The sequence below is a fragment of the Onychostruthus taczanowskii genome, unplaced genomic scaffold, assembly GCF_017590055.1.
Source record: "Onychostruthus taczanowskii isolate IOZ18803 unplaced genomic scaffold, ASM1759005v1 scaffold25, whole genome shotgun sequence".
Lineage (NCBI taxonomy): Eukaryota > Metazoa > Chordata > Aves > Passeriformes > Passeridae > Onychostruthus > Onychostruthus taczanowskii.
The window spans coordinates 9,111,917-9,126,609 of record NW_024499796.1 but is presented as its reverse complement, the minus strand read 5'-3'; the positions used below and the strand labels follow the sequence as shown (position 1 = coordinate 9,126,609).

At 44.7% G+C, this 14,693-nt stretch overlaps 1 protein-coding gene across 8 annotated transcripts in view; it reads right to left on the bottom strand.

Annotated features, from left to right (window-relative positions):
* CNTRL (centriolin) overlaps positions 1-14,693 on the bottom strand; it is a 41,891-nt gene that overhangs the window by 14,439 nt on the left and 12,759 nt on the right. For 4 of the 8 annotated variants that reach the window (XM_041406339.1, XM_041406344.1, XM_041406340.1 and 1 more), the window contains 29 exons: positions 14,483-14,617; positions 14,246-14,391; positions 13,650-13,830; positions 12,937-13,116; positions 12,509-12,688; positions 11,884-12,000; positions 11,466-11,610; positions 10,859-10,998; positions 10,186-10,369; positions 9,629-9,927; positions 9,237-9,445; positions 8,884-9,076; positions 8,334-8,464; positions 8,056-8,196; positions 7,814-7,940; positions 7,494-7,658; positions 6,623-6,782; positions 6,402-6,517; positions 5,710-5,927; positions 5,161-5,318; positions 4,808-4,881; positions 4,246-4,434; positions 3,665-3,890; positions 3,280-3,485; positions 2,876-3,016; positions 2,178-2,447; positions 2,039-2,101; positions 1,340-1,534; positions 333-1,133 (listed from right to left, as the gene is read on the bottom strand). In XM_041406339.1, the coding sequence (XP_041262273.1) occupies positions 1,062-1,133; positions 1,340-1,534; positions 2,039-2,101; positions 2,178-2,447; positions 2,876-3,016; positions 3,280-3,485; positions 3,665-3,890; positions 4,246-4,434; positions 4,808-4,881; positions 5,161-5,318; positions 5,710-5,927; positions 6,402-6,517; positions 6,623-6,782; positions 7,494-7,658; positions 7,814-7,940; positions 8,056-8,196; positions 8,334-8,464; positions 8,884-9,076; positions 9,237-9,445; positions 9,629-9,927; positions 10,186-10,369; positions 10,859-10,998; positions 11,466-11,610; positions 11,884-12,000; positions 12,509-12,688; positions 12,937-13,116; positions 13,650-13,830; positions 14,246-14,391; positions 14,483-14,617 (4,761 nt within the window). In that variant the 3' untranslated portion in view covers positions 333-1,061. Of the gene's footprint in view, positions 1-332; positions 1,134-1,339; positions 1,535-2,038; positions 2,102-2,177; positions 2,448-2,875; positions 3,017-3,279; positions 3,486-3,664; positions 3,891-4,245; positions 4,435-4,807; positions 4,882-5,160; positions 5,319-5,709; positions 5,928-6,401; positions 6,518-6,622; positions 6,783-7,493; positions 7,659-7,813; positions 7,941-8,055; positions 8,197-8,333; positions 8,465-8,883; positions 9,077-9,236; positions 9,446-9,628; positions 9,928-10,185; positions 10,370-10,858; positions 10,999-11,465; positions 11,611-11,883; positions 12,001-12,508; positions 12,689-12,936; positions 13,117-13,649; positions 13,831-14,245; positions 14,392-14,482; positions 14,618-14,693 lie in introns of those variants that run through there. The other 4 variants (XM_041406341.1, XM_041406343.1, XM_041406342.1 and 1 more) reach the window with 4 other exon arrangements.

The window sequence follows — 14,693 nt, the reverse complement described above, 5'->3', positions numbered from 1 at the left end:
TGCCTGAAGGATTTACAGAGTGGCTTTTCCTCTGCTAATTAGGGAGTAAGTTGATTGTAATTTTGTTAAGAAGCCATTGTCTGTATCCACCTGGTTCAGACAAGTGATGCAGCCAAGCCTGGAGAGAGGAAGAGGTGCTCACCCAGCAGCCAGGAAGAGGGACAAGGACAGAAATGCCAATGTTGGACATTCCCCAGCACTCAGAGCCTTTGTCACTGTCCAGTGCCAGTATCAGTGTCCTGGAGAACAGCTTTAAGGAAAAGAATCTGCAACCACCCCCAGATAAAAGCATCAATCACAACAGTTTATTTTAGGGAAGTATCCAAAATAATTGTATTTTAAACCTCCATGCATTTGGCAACAGATCAGACCTTGTAACAAGGTTTCTTTAAAGTGGAAACTGGCCACTAGCTGGACATTTAAATAGGAAGTTGGTTTGGACATGTTTAAATACACGTTTAATTATTTAAAAAAAAAAAAACAAACAAAACTTTTCTACAAACAGCTGCTGTTAATTGTACAAAACCTTCACAGTACAGGCCTTGCAGCAGCTGTTTGTGAGTGGTGGCAAAGGCCTTTTCAGACAAGGCTCACCCAGTGAGGTAGGAGAACTCTTCAGAGGTGGCACCTGAGGGCTCTTGTCCAAGCTGTGGATGTGCTTTGGGCTTTGCTTTTAAAGTGAAGCCACTTTTCAAGTAACCTTTGTACCTTAAACCGTTACAAAAGAACACTTTTGTACCAGGCTGGGGTGGAACCAGCTGTCCCAGAGGTTCAGCCTCGGGGCTGAACAGCAGAACCCGGAAAGTTCTTGGAAGACCAAGGATGGCAACAATTTATGCAGCAGTAACTCCACGTGCCAGGAGAGCTTCCAGCAGCTCTCACCCTGTTGTGCACAACACACAAACCTAAAGCAGAACGGACACCAGCCCCGGGAATGCTGTCACTGGGAAGGAACAGTGTGGTCTGTGAGGCCACAGCTGCCCCATGGCCCCTCAGCCTTCCGGCCACTCGTGTCTCTGGGAGGGTGGAACTGGCCTGAAGCCACATCTCACCTCTGGCCTTCACCGAGAGGCTCCCTGGGAGCTGGAACGCAGCACTGGTGATCCCAACGCGCTTCCCGGGCTGATGGGGACCTGTAAAAAACCCAAACCACTGTGAGGAAAGCTCAGCCCTTCCAAAGACAACAGCACTGCCAGAGCAGGGCTAGGGTGAGATCACCACCTTCAGAGAGCCCTGCCCAGCCTCGGAGAGAGGCAGCACATGGCTGTAACACCTCCCAGTGAGAGAAGAACCATTAAAACCCCCCAAATGAGAATCCTGGTCCGCAGCAGAACATTACCTGAGCTTTTGTTACACTGTGAAGAGACCCCAGGCTGGGGCTGCTGGGCAGGAAGAAGGAATCTGAAGCAGGGCTGCTGACCAGGTCATCCAGCACCTGCAGCTGGCGCTGGAGGCTGTGCAGGCTCCCGGCCGTCTGCCGCTTCCCCTGCAGCAGCACCTCGGCCTGCTTGGCCAGGCAGCGCCGCAGCTGCGCCTGCAACACACGGGGAGCGTCACACGGGGCTAGTGCCACCGGGGCTGGGCACAGCAGGCTGGGCACACAGGGCCGGGCACAGCAGGCATTGGCAACACTGTGTAAGGTCAGCCCTAAAGGCTGGAAGGTTGAGTCTCACACCACAAGCAGAGGGCAGCAGGTTTGGGAGTTATTTTTAAATAAACTCTGTTTTGATGGCCATGCTCTAATTGAGCCTGGACCTTAAGGTGATCATGGGTGGTGCTGAACTCCTCTGTCATGTTGCTGATATACAGGATGATATAAATGAGAGAATCTTGTTGGGATACTCCAACATCCAATTAACTGCCAATTAAAATTACTCATCTTGCTACAGCCAGGCTTTTACTGTTCCCACCCAAAGCTCCTCTCTCTGGTCATTACAAAGTGGATTTGCCTGAGCTGGAGGAGGATCCCCACTCCCCCAGGTTGTTTAGGTCATGTTTTGAAGGGGCCCAAGGGACGTGAGGGGCACAGATGTGGCACCTTGAGCCTGTCCTCATGCTGCTGCAGCTTCTCCCGGCGTGCCTCTCCCCGCCACTGCTCATCCTTGGGGAAAAAAACCACAATCAGCCAGAGGGACCAACACAGCACCAGCAGCAGCTACTTGTCCAAAGCATTTTACCAGTAAGAAGAATCTGGAAATATTGAACTTTTCTTCCAAGGAGAGGAGCTGTCTGTCAGCAGCAGTGAAGGAAGCAGTCTCTGAGTTCTCACACTCACACTGCAGGCTCCTCTTTCCTTCAAATGATGCTTCCATATCTCCCAAGGGGTCTGAAGAAGATGAGTGTGAAGATTCAAACCCTGTCCTAATCTCATTTTCAACCTCCAGGTTAAGCAAGGTTGCTGCACTCTCCATTTCCCTTTGTCTCTCTTCCAGGTCTTGGGTTTTAACCTGCAGCACAAAACAGTTGGGTTACAAACACCACACTTAACCTAAACCTGCCACACTCCAACCTTGCAGGGCCTTCCCAAATGCTTTCCTATTGTCAACAACATTCTTCTCTGTTTTTAAAGGGCTTCACAACAATTTATAAAGGGTTTATTGAAGGACTAGAAGGAGTCAGACAAGGTGAATCACTTCTTAATTTATAGTGAGTATCTAAAGAAGAAAAAGCTGGCCCAAGCTTGCACTGGAGAGTTGTTAAATGCCTGCTGCTGAGTAGCTCTGAACATTGCTAACATTGAGTGATTTGCAGAAATTACAACTCTGGGTGTATTTTCAGTCGTGAATATCGCAGGAGGAAGATTCAAAACCAAAACAAAATGAGCTTGTCTGAAGCCATGAACCCTCAGCCCCCTGGGTTTGGCACCCAGCTGTACCTGGCTCTGGGGGTGGCTGCAGTCCCGTGGGGGCTGGCCCGGGTCCCCCCCAGGGTGCTCAGCTGGTGGGCAGTGGCTGTGGGTGACGAGCTCAGCCACGGCCCCGGCACTCTGCAAGCTGCCACTTCCCTGCTTCTGCTCCTGGGAAAGAGCAGGGAGATGCCTTTTACTGGCAGCACCCACCACAGAACATGAGCTAAGAGAACCCACGATCCCTTTGAGGCAGAAACAGGAGTAACTCGGGTGCTGTGCAGCACTGGGAATGCCAGAGGGGGGTTGCCTCCAGTCTGGTCAGGAAGTTGTTGCATTACTTTGTTCCTCCAATGACAAAAATGGGTGTTCCATCATTCTGCTGTTTAAAATAACCTAAACCTCCAAATTTTCTCCATTCAGCAAGGACTTACTAGCAGTTTTTTTTCAAGCTCCATCCTTTGCATTTTCTGTGTTTCTCTCAGATTCAAGATTTGTTTTTCTGCTTCTCTCCTCTCTGACACTATCTGACCTTGAAGTTGCTTTAGCTCAGACTTGGAGACCTCCAGTTCTTTCTGAAGACACTGTATTTCTCTGTCTTTTTGTTGCAACTGTATTTCTTTTTCTGAGAGCTGATGTTCTGTAAAGAACATTTGAAAAAAAAAAATCCTGATTAGCAAAACTTATCTTGGTCCACTTCATACACAGCAGATATTTTCCAAACACCAAGAACCCAAACAAGATGAACAAAAATATTTGTTGTGCCATTATCCTCAGCCCCCAGAGATGGTGGCAGTTCATTTGTGCAATGACTCTTACTGCTTTTTCTGATGGTTTCTTCAAGAGCTGCACACCGGGACTCCTCCTTTTCCAGCTTGCCAAGGTTCTCCTCTGCCATCCTGACTTTAGCTATTGCCTGCTCCAGTTTCTTGTGTTGATCTGTTAGTTCCTTTTCCAACAGGATTTTCTGATCCTTCACTTTAGCTGCACATTCTTCCAGTTTTTTCCCTTCATGCTCTGAGTTTTGCTTGAGGCGATGAAGAACCTGCCAGAAACCCCCCCCACTCTGAGCTTGAACCAGCACCAACTCAGGGAGAACAAAAACCATCACTGAGAGACATGAGAGATGTAAAAACAGCATAAATTGGAAAGAACTGCAGTCTAACAGTCCCTACTGACAAAAAATGTTTGTCAATTTTTCTTGCCTCTCTCATTTTCAGAACAGCTCCCTCAGTTTTTCTTTTGGGTTACACTTTGCTGAAACTCCTCACCCAACCCGAGCCAATTTGGCCAAACCAATCTGTGCTTTTGTGATTATTTGTAAACTCACACCTCAAACTTTTTGGCCTGAATTATTTTTAAGGTCAGGAGGAAGTGAGGCAGCTCAGGGCGCCCATTACCGCTTCCTGTTGGGCGAGTTCTGTTTCCTTCTCCTCAATCTTTTTCTGGAGCTGCTGCAGTTGGTTCTGCCTCTTCCTGTGCCTCTCCTGGCATTCCTTACGTTTCCTTAAATACCCCTGGATGTCTTCCTTCAGGGCTGCCTGCTCTCTGAGCAGCTCCTCCTGCTGCCTGGAGTTGTTTTCCAAATCCTGCAATGGAAAACAAAAGCATGTGGCAGGAGGAGCTGGGAGGAGGAACCATCCCCAAAGGTTTGGGTTTGAGAGAACAGAGCTGGCCACTGGCACACTCAGGGCTCCTTCCACTCAAACCAGCCACAGAGTGAATGAGAAGAAGGAGCCATCAGATAAAAAGCCAGAATGTGCTGCTTGGTTGGTTGTTTTTAAATGATCTTCTTCCTAAGAAGCAATAAACCCACTCCACACTCAGCAAGAAGAAGGCAGTAAAGCAATCCCTGTGCTCAGCTCTGCAGGGCTCTGGTGTTGAGCTGTGCCCTCATGTACAGGTCAGGAGCAACAACAGACTCCCAGAGTGACCAAAAGGATGGGTTTCACTAAAACCAACCTGTTCCACGAGGTGAAGCTGCTGCCTCGAGTCATTCAGCTCTGCTTTCAGTCTTTCCAGTTCTTCCTTTTTCCCTAGAAAAGTATTTGGTGACAAGAATTTTCAATTTCAATTTGAAATACCAATACACAGAAATTCTCTCTTTTCAACATGTTAAATTCTTCCTGCCTATGGACATGTGAGCATGCTGAATGTTTAATATCATACAGTTCAGTTCAAGTGTTAAATTCTTCCTGCCTATGGACATGTGAGCATGCTGAATGTTTCCTATCATATAGTTCAGTTCAAGTGTGTCTTTTAACAGAATTTCTCTTCAAATATATCACTGCTTAAACTAAAAAATTGATCTTTACCTTGAAGATCCCCCTGGACAGCAACAATCTCTGCATTCAGTGATTTCTTCTGCTTGTTCAGTAGCTCCACCTCCTGCTGCAGGTTCTTAACTTCCAATTCCACTTTTTCCATGTCAGACAGTGCAGTTCTGCTGCTGTCTTCAGCAGCAGTTAAGTCTCTGTAAAATGTGAATCACATTCTTGTTTAGTTGGAAATTCTTGGTGAGGACTGAAAAAATGTCAGTAAAACCCCCTGAGCCCAAGGGGATGGCAGGAGCAGTCAGAGCAAGACAAATGTTCTGTTCCAAGATGCAACACTTTACTTTTTGTAACATTTCTCATGGCATTGCCAGGATATAACGACTGCTGATTCATCAGCTCCATTGCTGAATATTTTTTAAATCTGCTGTAGATAGGCTTAAAGCAAGAGCTCCACAGAACATAAGAAAATGTCCATTCTGTATCATTGAGCACCTCAGAGTTAGAGCTGTATTTTTAATTACAACACACAGACATTCATACACTTCCCCATCCCTTCTGATCTCTGCAGGAAAAAAGAAATTCCCTCACCTTTTGGTTTGTGACAACCTCTTCTCCAAAGTCCTGGAGTCCTCCTGCAGCTTCTCCTTCTCTCTGCTCAGAGCCTCGATGCTGCTCTGCAGAGCTCTCATTTGGCAGCCCAGGAGCTCGTTCTCCTCACGGTCCTTCCTGAGGAGCTGCTCCTGCCAATCCACCTCCCCTTGCTGACACTGAAACAACCTCTGAACATTCTCCAGTTTTAACTTCTCCTAGGAGAAACAGGCATGCTGAGCACCACGTTTCTATGGTCCAGAAGCAGAACAAGTATTGACACCCTTGGCTGCAGTCAGAGTGATTGGAGTGCATTCCGTGGAGGAAGGTGACAATAGAATGGTTCCAATGGTTCTTGGGGACCTTTTTAATGCCAGAGATCACCCAGCTGAGTCAAACTCCCTTCCACACTCATTGTTTGGAAGTGAGGACACAGGATCCAGATAAAAAGCTCTTAAAAACCAGCATCCTTCATTCTACAGCCACAGAAGAGCTTCTGTGCTCCCTCTCTCTCACATGCACCAAAAAATCCCATTATTTTAAAGGGCCTAGGCAGACTTAAGACTTTTCTGTGATAAGCTGAAATCAGATTAGAAACTGATTGATTTAAAAGTATCAGGACTCTGTTACACGAGGCTTAAGAGAACCACAGATCTCCCAGTCTCTGCATCAGCCACAGAAGCATTTCTTACCTCCAGAACAGCCACCTGGGTCTTTTCCAGCTCATTCACCTTCTGCTCATGTTGTAGTTTCAAACCTTCCAGCTCATTCTTCTCAAGCTCCAGCATTTCCAGCACATGTTTCAGTTCTAAGGAGGTGAAATAAAGAGCAGTTATTGGATTAGGATGAGAACTAAAGAGCTCTGTGTGTTTCTTCCCAATCTGCACAAAACCCAGTAAATCCCAGGACATACCCATCTTATGCTTGCTAATTTGCCCAAGTATTCCCTGAAGATTTTCCTCCTCCTTTCTAATATCCTTCTTTAGGACCAAAAGCTGTGCACTTCTCTCATTCATCTGGACATCCAGTTCATTCTTCTCAACACTGAGCTCTCCCAGAAGTACTTTTATTTCCTGTGAGAATGTATCAGTGTTACAAGAAATACCATTCTTTGCAATTTTAAATTAATATTCCCTTTAAACTGAAGTTCTAAATATGTATAAAATTATTTAACAGTCTGTCATCCATATTGTGGTTTAACAAACAAAAACACAGAATATTTAAGGTCTTGTTTGTTGATGATTTGGAGCAGTAATTCTGCAAAGATTTTGATCTCCAAATCTTACCACAACATTGTCATTCAAGTGAATAACAGACCTTAAAACAAAACCAGACAAGAAGCCCTCACAAAAGAAAATAAACCACAAAATATAATTAGGCCTGATACTTGGTTTTGATTTCAGCAGGGATGTACAGAATCCTCTCTGTGCAAATGGGGATGGGGACAGACTGGGGCAGCTGTGTTGTGTTTTACACACACTGATCACACTGATTTCCTCCAGCAGCTGCTCCCCAGCAACAGGAAGTCATTCACAGATTTATATTTAATGTAACTTAGCTCTCAAGGGACCAATTCTGTAAGAATTACTGGAACTGGGGAGCTCTTCTTTGTGCATCTGGACCAACCTTTTAGTCACACAACCCCATAAAATCCATGTTCTATTTCTCAGTGGGTTTGGGGAGGGCACAAAAAGCAAAACTGATTTTGTGGAAACCTCCTGGAATGTTTGTAGCACTTCAAGTCTTTTGCTACAATGATTTGAAAACTCATTTGGGAAACTTGCCCTTATTTGGCGAAGCTTTTCATGCGCTTCAGTCTCTCCATCTCGAAGAGCTTCTCTGAGGTCACCTGTCCTTTGGGAAATGCAGTCCTGAAGGCCATGGAGCTCTTCTGTTTTTTGAGTCACCTGCTGCTCCAGGAACAAGAGCTCTTCCTTCTGAGCAGAAATCTACAGTGGAGAAGTTTAACAGAAGAATCAGTGCAAGCTTTTGTTTTTGTAGCTAAACATGAAAAAAAACCCACATGAAAAAGAGAGACTGGGATCATTTCAAAGGTTCAATTCCAACAAAATGGATAGCCCAGGGTTATTAGGCCAAGCCTCACCTGATCTTTCAATGTTTCCAGTTCAGTTTTCTTGCCCTGAACAAGGTTTTCTGCTTCCCTGATGATTTGGAGATGCTGGCCCTCATTACCTTCTGCAAGTCTGATGTCTTCCTGGAGCTTCTGCAGACTGAGAGTGAGGATTACAACAGGAGTCAGAAGAAGTGAGACTATCTTAGGAAGTGACTCACGGGAGGAGGAGATGTCTAACTTAATACAGTCCATGGTAAATTGAAAGTCCTCACCTTTCAGTGAGCATTTCTATCTTCTGGTTTAATGACTGCAACTCAGAGTCTCTTGCAGCCACCATTTTGTTGATTTCCTTCAAAATACCTTCTTGTTCCCTCTTAAGCTGTTCCAAATCCCTCGTATCTGTCTGTAATAACCTAGAAGAGCATTTATGCCTTTTCATATTAACATTTTAACAGCTCTCCCTCTCCAAAAGCAGTGTCTTGATACTGGAAAGATCCCAGTCCTTGCTCTCACTCCGTGTGACACAAACCCACAGGAGCACCCAGGGTACCTGAGCTGCTGAGCTGCTTCCACAAGTTTGGTGGCTGTTTCCTGAGCCCTCTGCTCCAGCTCCTCTGCCTCCATTTCAGTGCAGGACAAATGGTGTTTGGCACGGTTGTACTTCTGCAGAGTCTCTTTAGTCTAAAGCAAAAATTGAAGATTGAGACAATACATTCCACCTTGTGCTGCATTTGCTGTTTAAAGGTGAGCTCCTGGCTTGAATATTCCACCTCAGCCTTCTCCCTCTTTCTACCATGAACAACTTTTTCTCCTCTCTTGTCCAGAGCAGAAAACCTTCCTCCTCTTCAACAAGGACTAAACCAAGTTCTTCCAACACAGTTTATTTCCCAATTTACTTTCATACAGAAGCATTTTAAGAGGTTAAAAATCTTCCTCCTCTTCAACAAGGACTAAACCAAGTTCTTCCAACACAGTTTATTTCCCAACTTTCATATAGAAGCATTTTAAGAGGTTCCAGGTTACCCATGTGAAAATAAACTGCCTAGACAAAGAAAACAGCACCCAAATCCTTCTGCCCTCAGGGCTTTGCCTTCCCTCACCTTGCCCCGGGTGCTCTCCAGTTCCACCTGAGCCTCTGAGAGGAGCCTGTCAGCCTCTCTGAGCTCAGCCCGGCGTTTCAGGAGGGTTTTCTCTGCACACTCAATCTCCTCTGCAACATCTTCCTGCTGCTGAAGGGACTTCTCCAGCTGCAGCTCTGCAGGGAGGCTGTCAGTGTGGCCGTCAATGAAGTCCCTGAAAGGCCAGGATGAAAAACACGGAATGAAAATACAAAGATGCCAAAGATCTGGGAGCCTGCTGAAGTTCTAGGCTTGTAAATGAGTAAAAAAGCTGACTTTTGCTGGGAAAAGGTTTAGGTATTTGCACAGGTTTCCCTTCAGTGCCCTGCTCCCACCTGTGTGTGCTCAGTTTCTGAGCTGCCCGGCGCAGCTCTGCCACTTCACGTTCCAGCTCTTCTCTTTCCTGCTCAAGTTCTTCAACATTTCCATGCAATCTTTCCACCTCCTTTCTGTATTTATGCTCAGCTGCCTCTGAGCATTTCTCTTTGTATTTCTGAGACTTTAAATAGCACACAGTGTCTTCCAGCCTTGAGACTTCACTCTCCTGCACACAGGGAAGAACAACACAATCAGGATCTATTTTCCAGCTGAGGCCTCCTGACACCCAGGAGCAGCTCCAGATGGCAAAGACTGTAACCAGATCCAGACCCTTCCTAGCAGGGAGCTTTTCCTAGAATACATTTGTCAGTCAGTTCCCAAGGGTCCCAGCTGCAGCTGTGGTTCTTACCAGATCTTGATGTTCAGGCACGTTGCAGTGGAGCACTCCCAGGGGAACCAGTGGCACTGTGAAGTTTGGAGGCAGAGGGCCACAAACCACCTGGGATCCCAGAGGAGGTGGGCTATGGATGATGGATCCAGGAGCAACTGGAGCTCCAGGGGCTGCTGCAGGAGGAGGGCCATAAACCCCCACGCCCTGAGGTGCAGGGGCCCCATCTGGAAGGGCTGTGCCCGGGGGTGGGACAAAGGGAGAGGCTTCAGGGACAGGAGATCCTGCATTTCCTTCACCATCTTCTTTTGCTCTTATTTCTTTAAAAGAGACAAAACCAAACATGTTATTTTTAATAACTTTTTCAGTAGAGATAGTCTTCAAATGCACATCCTAAATTCTACGTAATTTACAAAAATGTAACAAATGTTGCTTAAACAAAATTATTCAACTGTTTATTCAGTAATAAACACTTATATTCACTCATGCCCATTAAAAAAAAATAAAATTCTCTGTGAACTCTAAGCAAGCATTTCTTTAGTCTGCTCCTAAGCATTCTGAGACTGACACTGACTTACCTTTGCCAGAATTTGCTTCGTACAGCCTGTTTCTGACTGGTGAATAAACCCAACATCCTTGGCTGGGCAAGTCCTGCCTCCCCCAGGGCTTGTCCTGAGCATCCTCCCTCCTGGCTGGGGATGTGCCAGAGCACCCCAAACACACTCCAGAGTCTTTAGTGCTCTGGGAAGCAGGAGTTGAAGCCTAAAGAAAAGATACAGCATGTGTTAATCTAGAAATGACAAATCATGGCAAATAAAGGAGTTGTTGCAGACATTCTAATGATTTTTCAGAACAGGCTCCACATACCCTGCTGTCTCTCAGTTCTAAGCATGATGCTGCTTTAAAAGCACTGAATGTATTTTAACAGTATTGGTTTTAAAATCAGACAAATATTCTCTTGAAAGCAATGTTTGTCTGTAACATCTCCTTTTAGCCCTTACCTAAATGGATTTTCAGTGCTGCCCTCTGGACAGTTCTGTCCCCATGTTATGTACCTGGACTCCTATCAGCACAGTAAAGGGCTTTACCAGGGAACATTTTTGTGTGTGATTTATTTCAATATTTCTCCTACATGCCAGTCAATAATTGTTCTTAAATTTCTCCCAAACCTACTGAATTTATAATGCACTTTCCTCCATCAAAGAGCTTTCCACAAGGAAAACAACTCCTCAGAGGATTTTTATTCCTGACCTGTGATGATGGCAGGTAGTACCAGTATCCCCCTCTTTTCAGGGGCTCTGCTGTACTGGGGCTCTGACCATTCTGCTGTAAGAGCACATTTCTGAGGGCTGCAATTTCATCCTGTAAGGTTTCAATTTCATCTTTGTTACCTGGAAATTAAGCACAGTTTTAGAGTCATGCAAGGCAAATGGTTAAATAGATACTGCAGTCAACTTTTCCCTCAATGTTACCCAGTTCAACTGGAACTATATTTAAAAAAAATTAATTGCTGAGGGAAACAAACTAAATGTTATCTGTAATGACAGGCATACACAAGGGGTTTGGTGATTTGAGATTGTGGAAATACAAGTTCAGATCCAGGTAAGTGCTGCTCATCTTCCTTACACAGAGCCCTGCCAATGTCTTGAGCAGTTTAAATGGAGTGCTCAGCACAATCAGTGTTTCCTAAAGAGCTGCAAAAAATGCAAACTAATGAACATTGACACATATCCTGTAAAAACCTGTGCAGAAGGATGTTCTCAACACTATTCTCCAGATTCAAACAGTGAGAAATGGGGAATAACAATCTTCTGTATCCCTGTCTAGCTGCAAGAAGTGGAGAGAAAAGAGAAATTACCTGTCCCAATATTATCCAAGAACCATTTCAAACGGTCAATCTCTGCTTTTTGCTGTTCCACAGCTTCATTTAGTTTATTAATTTCAAACTTCTGAGTGTCTGATGCAACAGTTTGCTCACCAGCTTTCTCCATTTCCTGCAGAAGCTATTTGAAGTAGAAGTTTAAATCACCAAAAGCTCCCACTCAGTGCCACAAAGCTGTCCTTCCCAACCCCTCAAATGAGAATGTTTGAGTGAACAGGTGATGGCTTTCCTCACAACTCAGCTGCTCGAGGTTTTCAGTTTGTTCTGAGGCAGGGGAGGGAAGAACACTGATTGGGAAAACTTGAGGGGAAAAGGGCAGGGCAAGAACCTCTAAACATGACATTTCCAGAAACTCACTGGTATTTTATCATATAACACAGAGCAAACAACCTACTTGCTCTTCCTTCTCCTTCAGGAGTTGTTGTAGCAATTCTCTTTCTGCTTCTGCTTTGGCAAGAGCCTGGGAAGCACGAGCTGCCTCAGCACAGAACTCCTGGACTTCCTCAAGCTCCTGAAATTGAGATTTTAATTTGAGCTGTGGTTTGCAGGAACATTTCTCAGGCTTGAGATGTGCCATTGTGAAAAGTTAACCATTGAGAAACATCAGCACCTGACTGTTCTGGAACTCCAGATACATGTAAAATACTGTTTCTCCTTTAACTTCACAGCAGAGGTACAGAGGAGGTGTTATTATGCAGCCAAAAGTGCTTCCCAGTTTGGAAAGGAGTTTCCAGTCCTTTCTTTTGTTTTTCTGGCTTACAGAACAATGTATTATCTGTTGTTTGCCTTTCAGTTAATAAGAGATTAATGATCTTCCCTTTCCCTCCCACAGCAGGAACCTGTCCATACCCACATCTCCTCCCTCATCTCCTGCATCTCAAACTCTGCCCAAAGCAAGAGCTCCTGTGCAGCTCAGAACAATTTAGAAGAAAGCTCTGAAGCTCATTTGAAGGACACCAGCCCTGCTCCCACTGCAATGGCATTAACAAGCAATTAATTCATTGCCCATGCTGATTGACCTCAGCTCTCTGCTGGTGGATCCTGAGCACAGTGCCCTGCAGAGCCTTGAGCTGCTTGGCAGCGATGGAGAGCTCGGTGGCTGCCAGCTTGTCCGAGGTGATCACTGCTCTCTGCAGCTCCTTCAGCTCCTTGTCCAGACTCAGCACTTGCACTTGTGCCCTGGCATCTTCTATTTTTTTCTGAAAGCAGGAAAATAGACTTCAACAAAGTACTTCCTTTCATCTTCCCCTCACCCCATTTCATATTATTTAGGGAAAAAATCTAAAGCGAAGACAAGCAGGAAAATTTAAGGAAAAGCAAGATGTTGTATTTAACATTTTTGTTCCTGCATGTGTTGTTTTAACTTAGAAATCAAAAATTCACAAGCTTTTGTTTCTCTTTTCTGAGCAATCAAACAGTGCACAGACCTGCCCTCACCCATTCTTACCCTTTTCTCTAAATCCTCCAGCTGAGCAAGAATAGCCTCTTTTTCTTCATCTGCCTCCTGGAGCTGCTGATCAGCCAGGCCCTGAATTTCTTCCATGCTCTTTATTTTTTCATGTAAACATTGAATTTCATTCTCTAACTGATGCACCTTGTTCTTACTTTGCCTGTTTTCAGCTTTAACCTGTAAGTAAAATACTTTAGAATAAGTGGCCATACATTTTTTCCAATCAAAAGCCACCCTGTTTAAATTATTTAATTAAATTTCTGGGAAATGCAGTTACCAGCATACTTTGCATCAAAACAGAAAGGAAAAGCAACTACTGTGCCACTGTAACTGTAATATTTTAAGAGTGCGAAAGGAAAAGCAACTACTGTGCCACTGTAACATTTTAAGAGTGTCTCAGTTATTTTATTAGAGATATGTATAATGATCTTTCAGGAAGGTTCAGAGCTGTGTTTTTCTAGTGGTCATTAAAGTCTTTGTTGCCTCTGAGACAGATCGTTGACCTTTGAACTGACATTGAATTCCAATTCACCAAATAATCAGGTAAAAATCAGGAAGAGTATTAATGAAAAATCAAATCAGACTCTACAGTTACACAAAGGACAGAGCACAGCAAAGCTTCAAGCGAAACTTGATCCTTCAGCTGCAGGTTACATTTTTTAGACTAAGCTGAAATTGTCTCATTCTTGCTTGTGTTGTTTGATACATGCCTGTCTGTATTTCTCCTGCATTTGTTCCAGTTTTTCCTGCTGGGATACCACTTCTTCCTGCAACTGTCTCTGTCCAGCCCATGCTTTCTCTTTCTCCTTCTGTGCATCAGCAAGGATGTCACTGAATTCCTTCTGCAGACTTGCAAGGTTTTTCCCTAAAATATCCGCTGAATTTGGGCACCTGAAAGAGAAACAATCCAGGTTCTAAGCCAGAAAACAGTGATTTTAAGTTGTGATCCCAGATACTGAAATCATGACTGACAAACAGTGCAAGTTTGAGAGATGCTGTGTAATTCATTCAGGTTAGGTTGGAAAAGCCCTCTGAGTTCATCAAATCCAACCACTGCCCCAGGACTGCCAAGGCCACCACTAACCCTTGTCCCCAAGTGCCACAGCTAAATATTTTTAAAATCCCTCCAGTGCTGGTGACTCCAGCACTGCCCTGGGCAGCCTGTTCCAATTCCTGTCAAGACTTTCAGTGAGGAAAATTTCCCAGATATCCACCCTGAACCTTCCCTGGCACAACCTGGGCCATTTCCTCTTGTCCTGCCCCTTTCACATGCTCAAATCTCACACTGCACTTTTATTTTACTCACTTCATCTCTCCTGCTCCTGCCTGTAGCCTTTTCCTGAGTTCATTTATACAAGCCATGACATCCTCAGGGTGAATTAAGTTACCAACTGCATGGTTCAGCTGATTCTGGAGATCTTTAAGCTGTTGTTTTAGGAAATTATTGTCTCCCTAAAAATAGAAGAAAAAAATTCACACAAATGTAAGCAAATAAATCCACAAGTGATAAAAGCTAGGATTTTTAATACACCAAAAACTTCACCTGCAATTGCTTGAACTGTAAATGCAGCTTGTAATTTTGTTGTTCCTTTTCTTCTGCCAGCTGTGCTTTGGTCTGAGCATTCTCTAACAGCTGTCTTTCCCTTTCAAGTTCATCCTGCAGGGCTGACAGCTCCATCTACAAAACCACAAAACCTCCAGATTAACATCCCCACTCCCAACCCCAACCTGTCACCCAAACACACGACAGATGC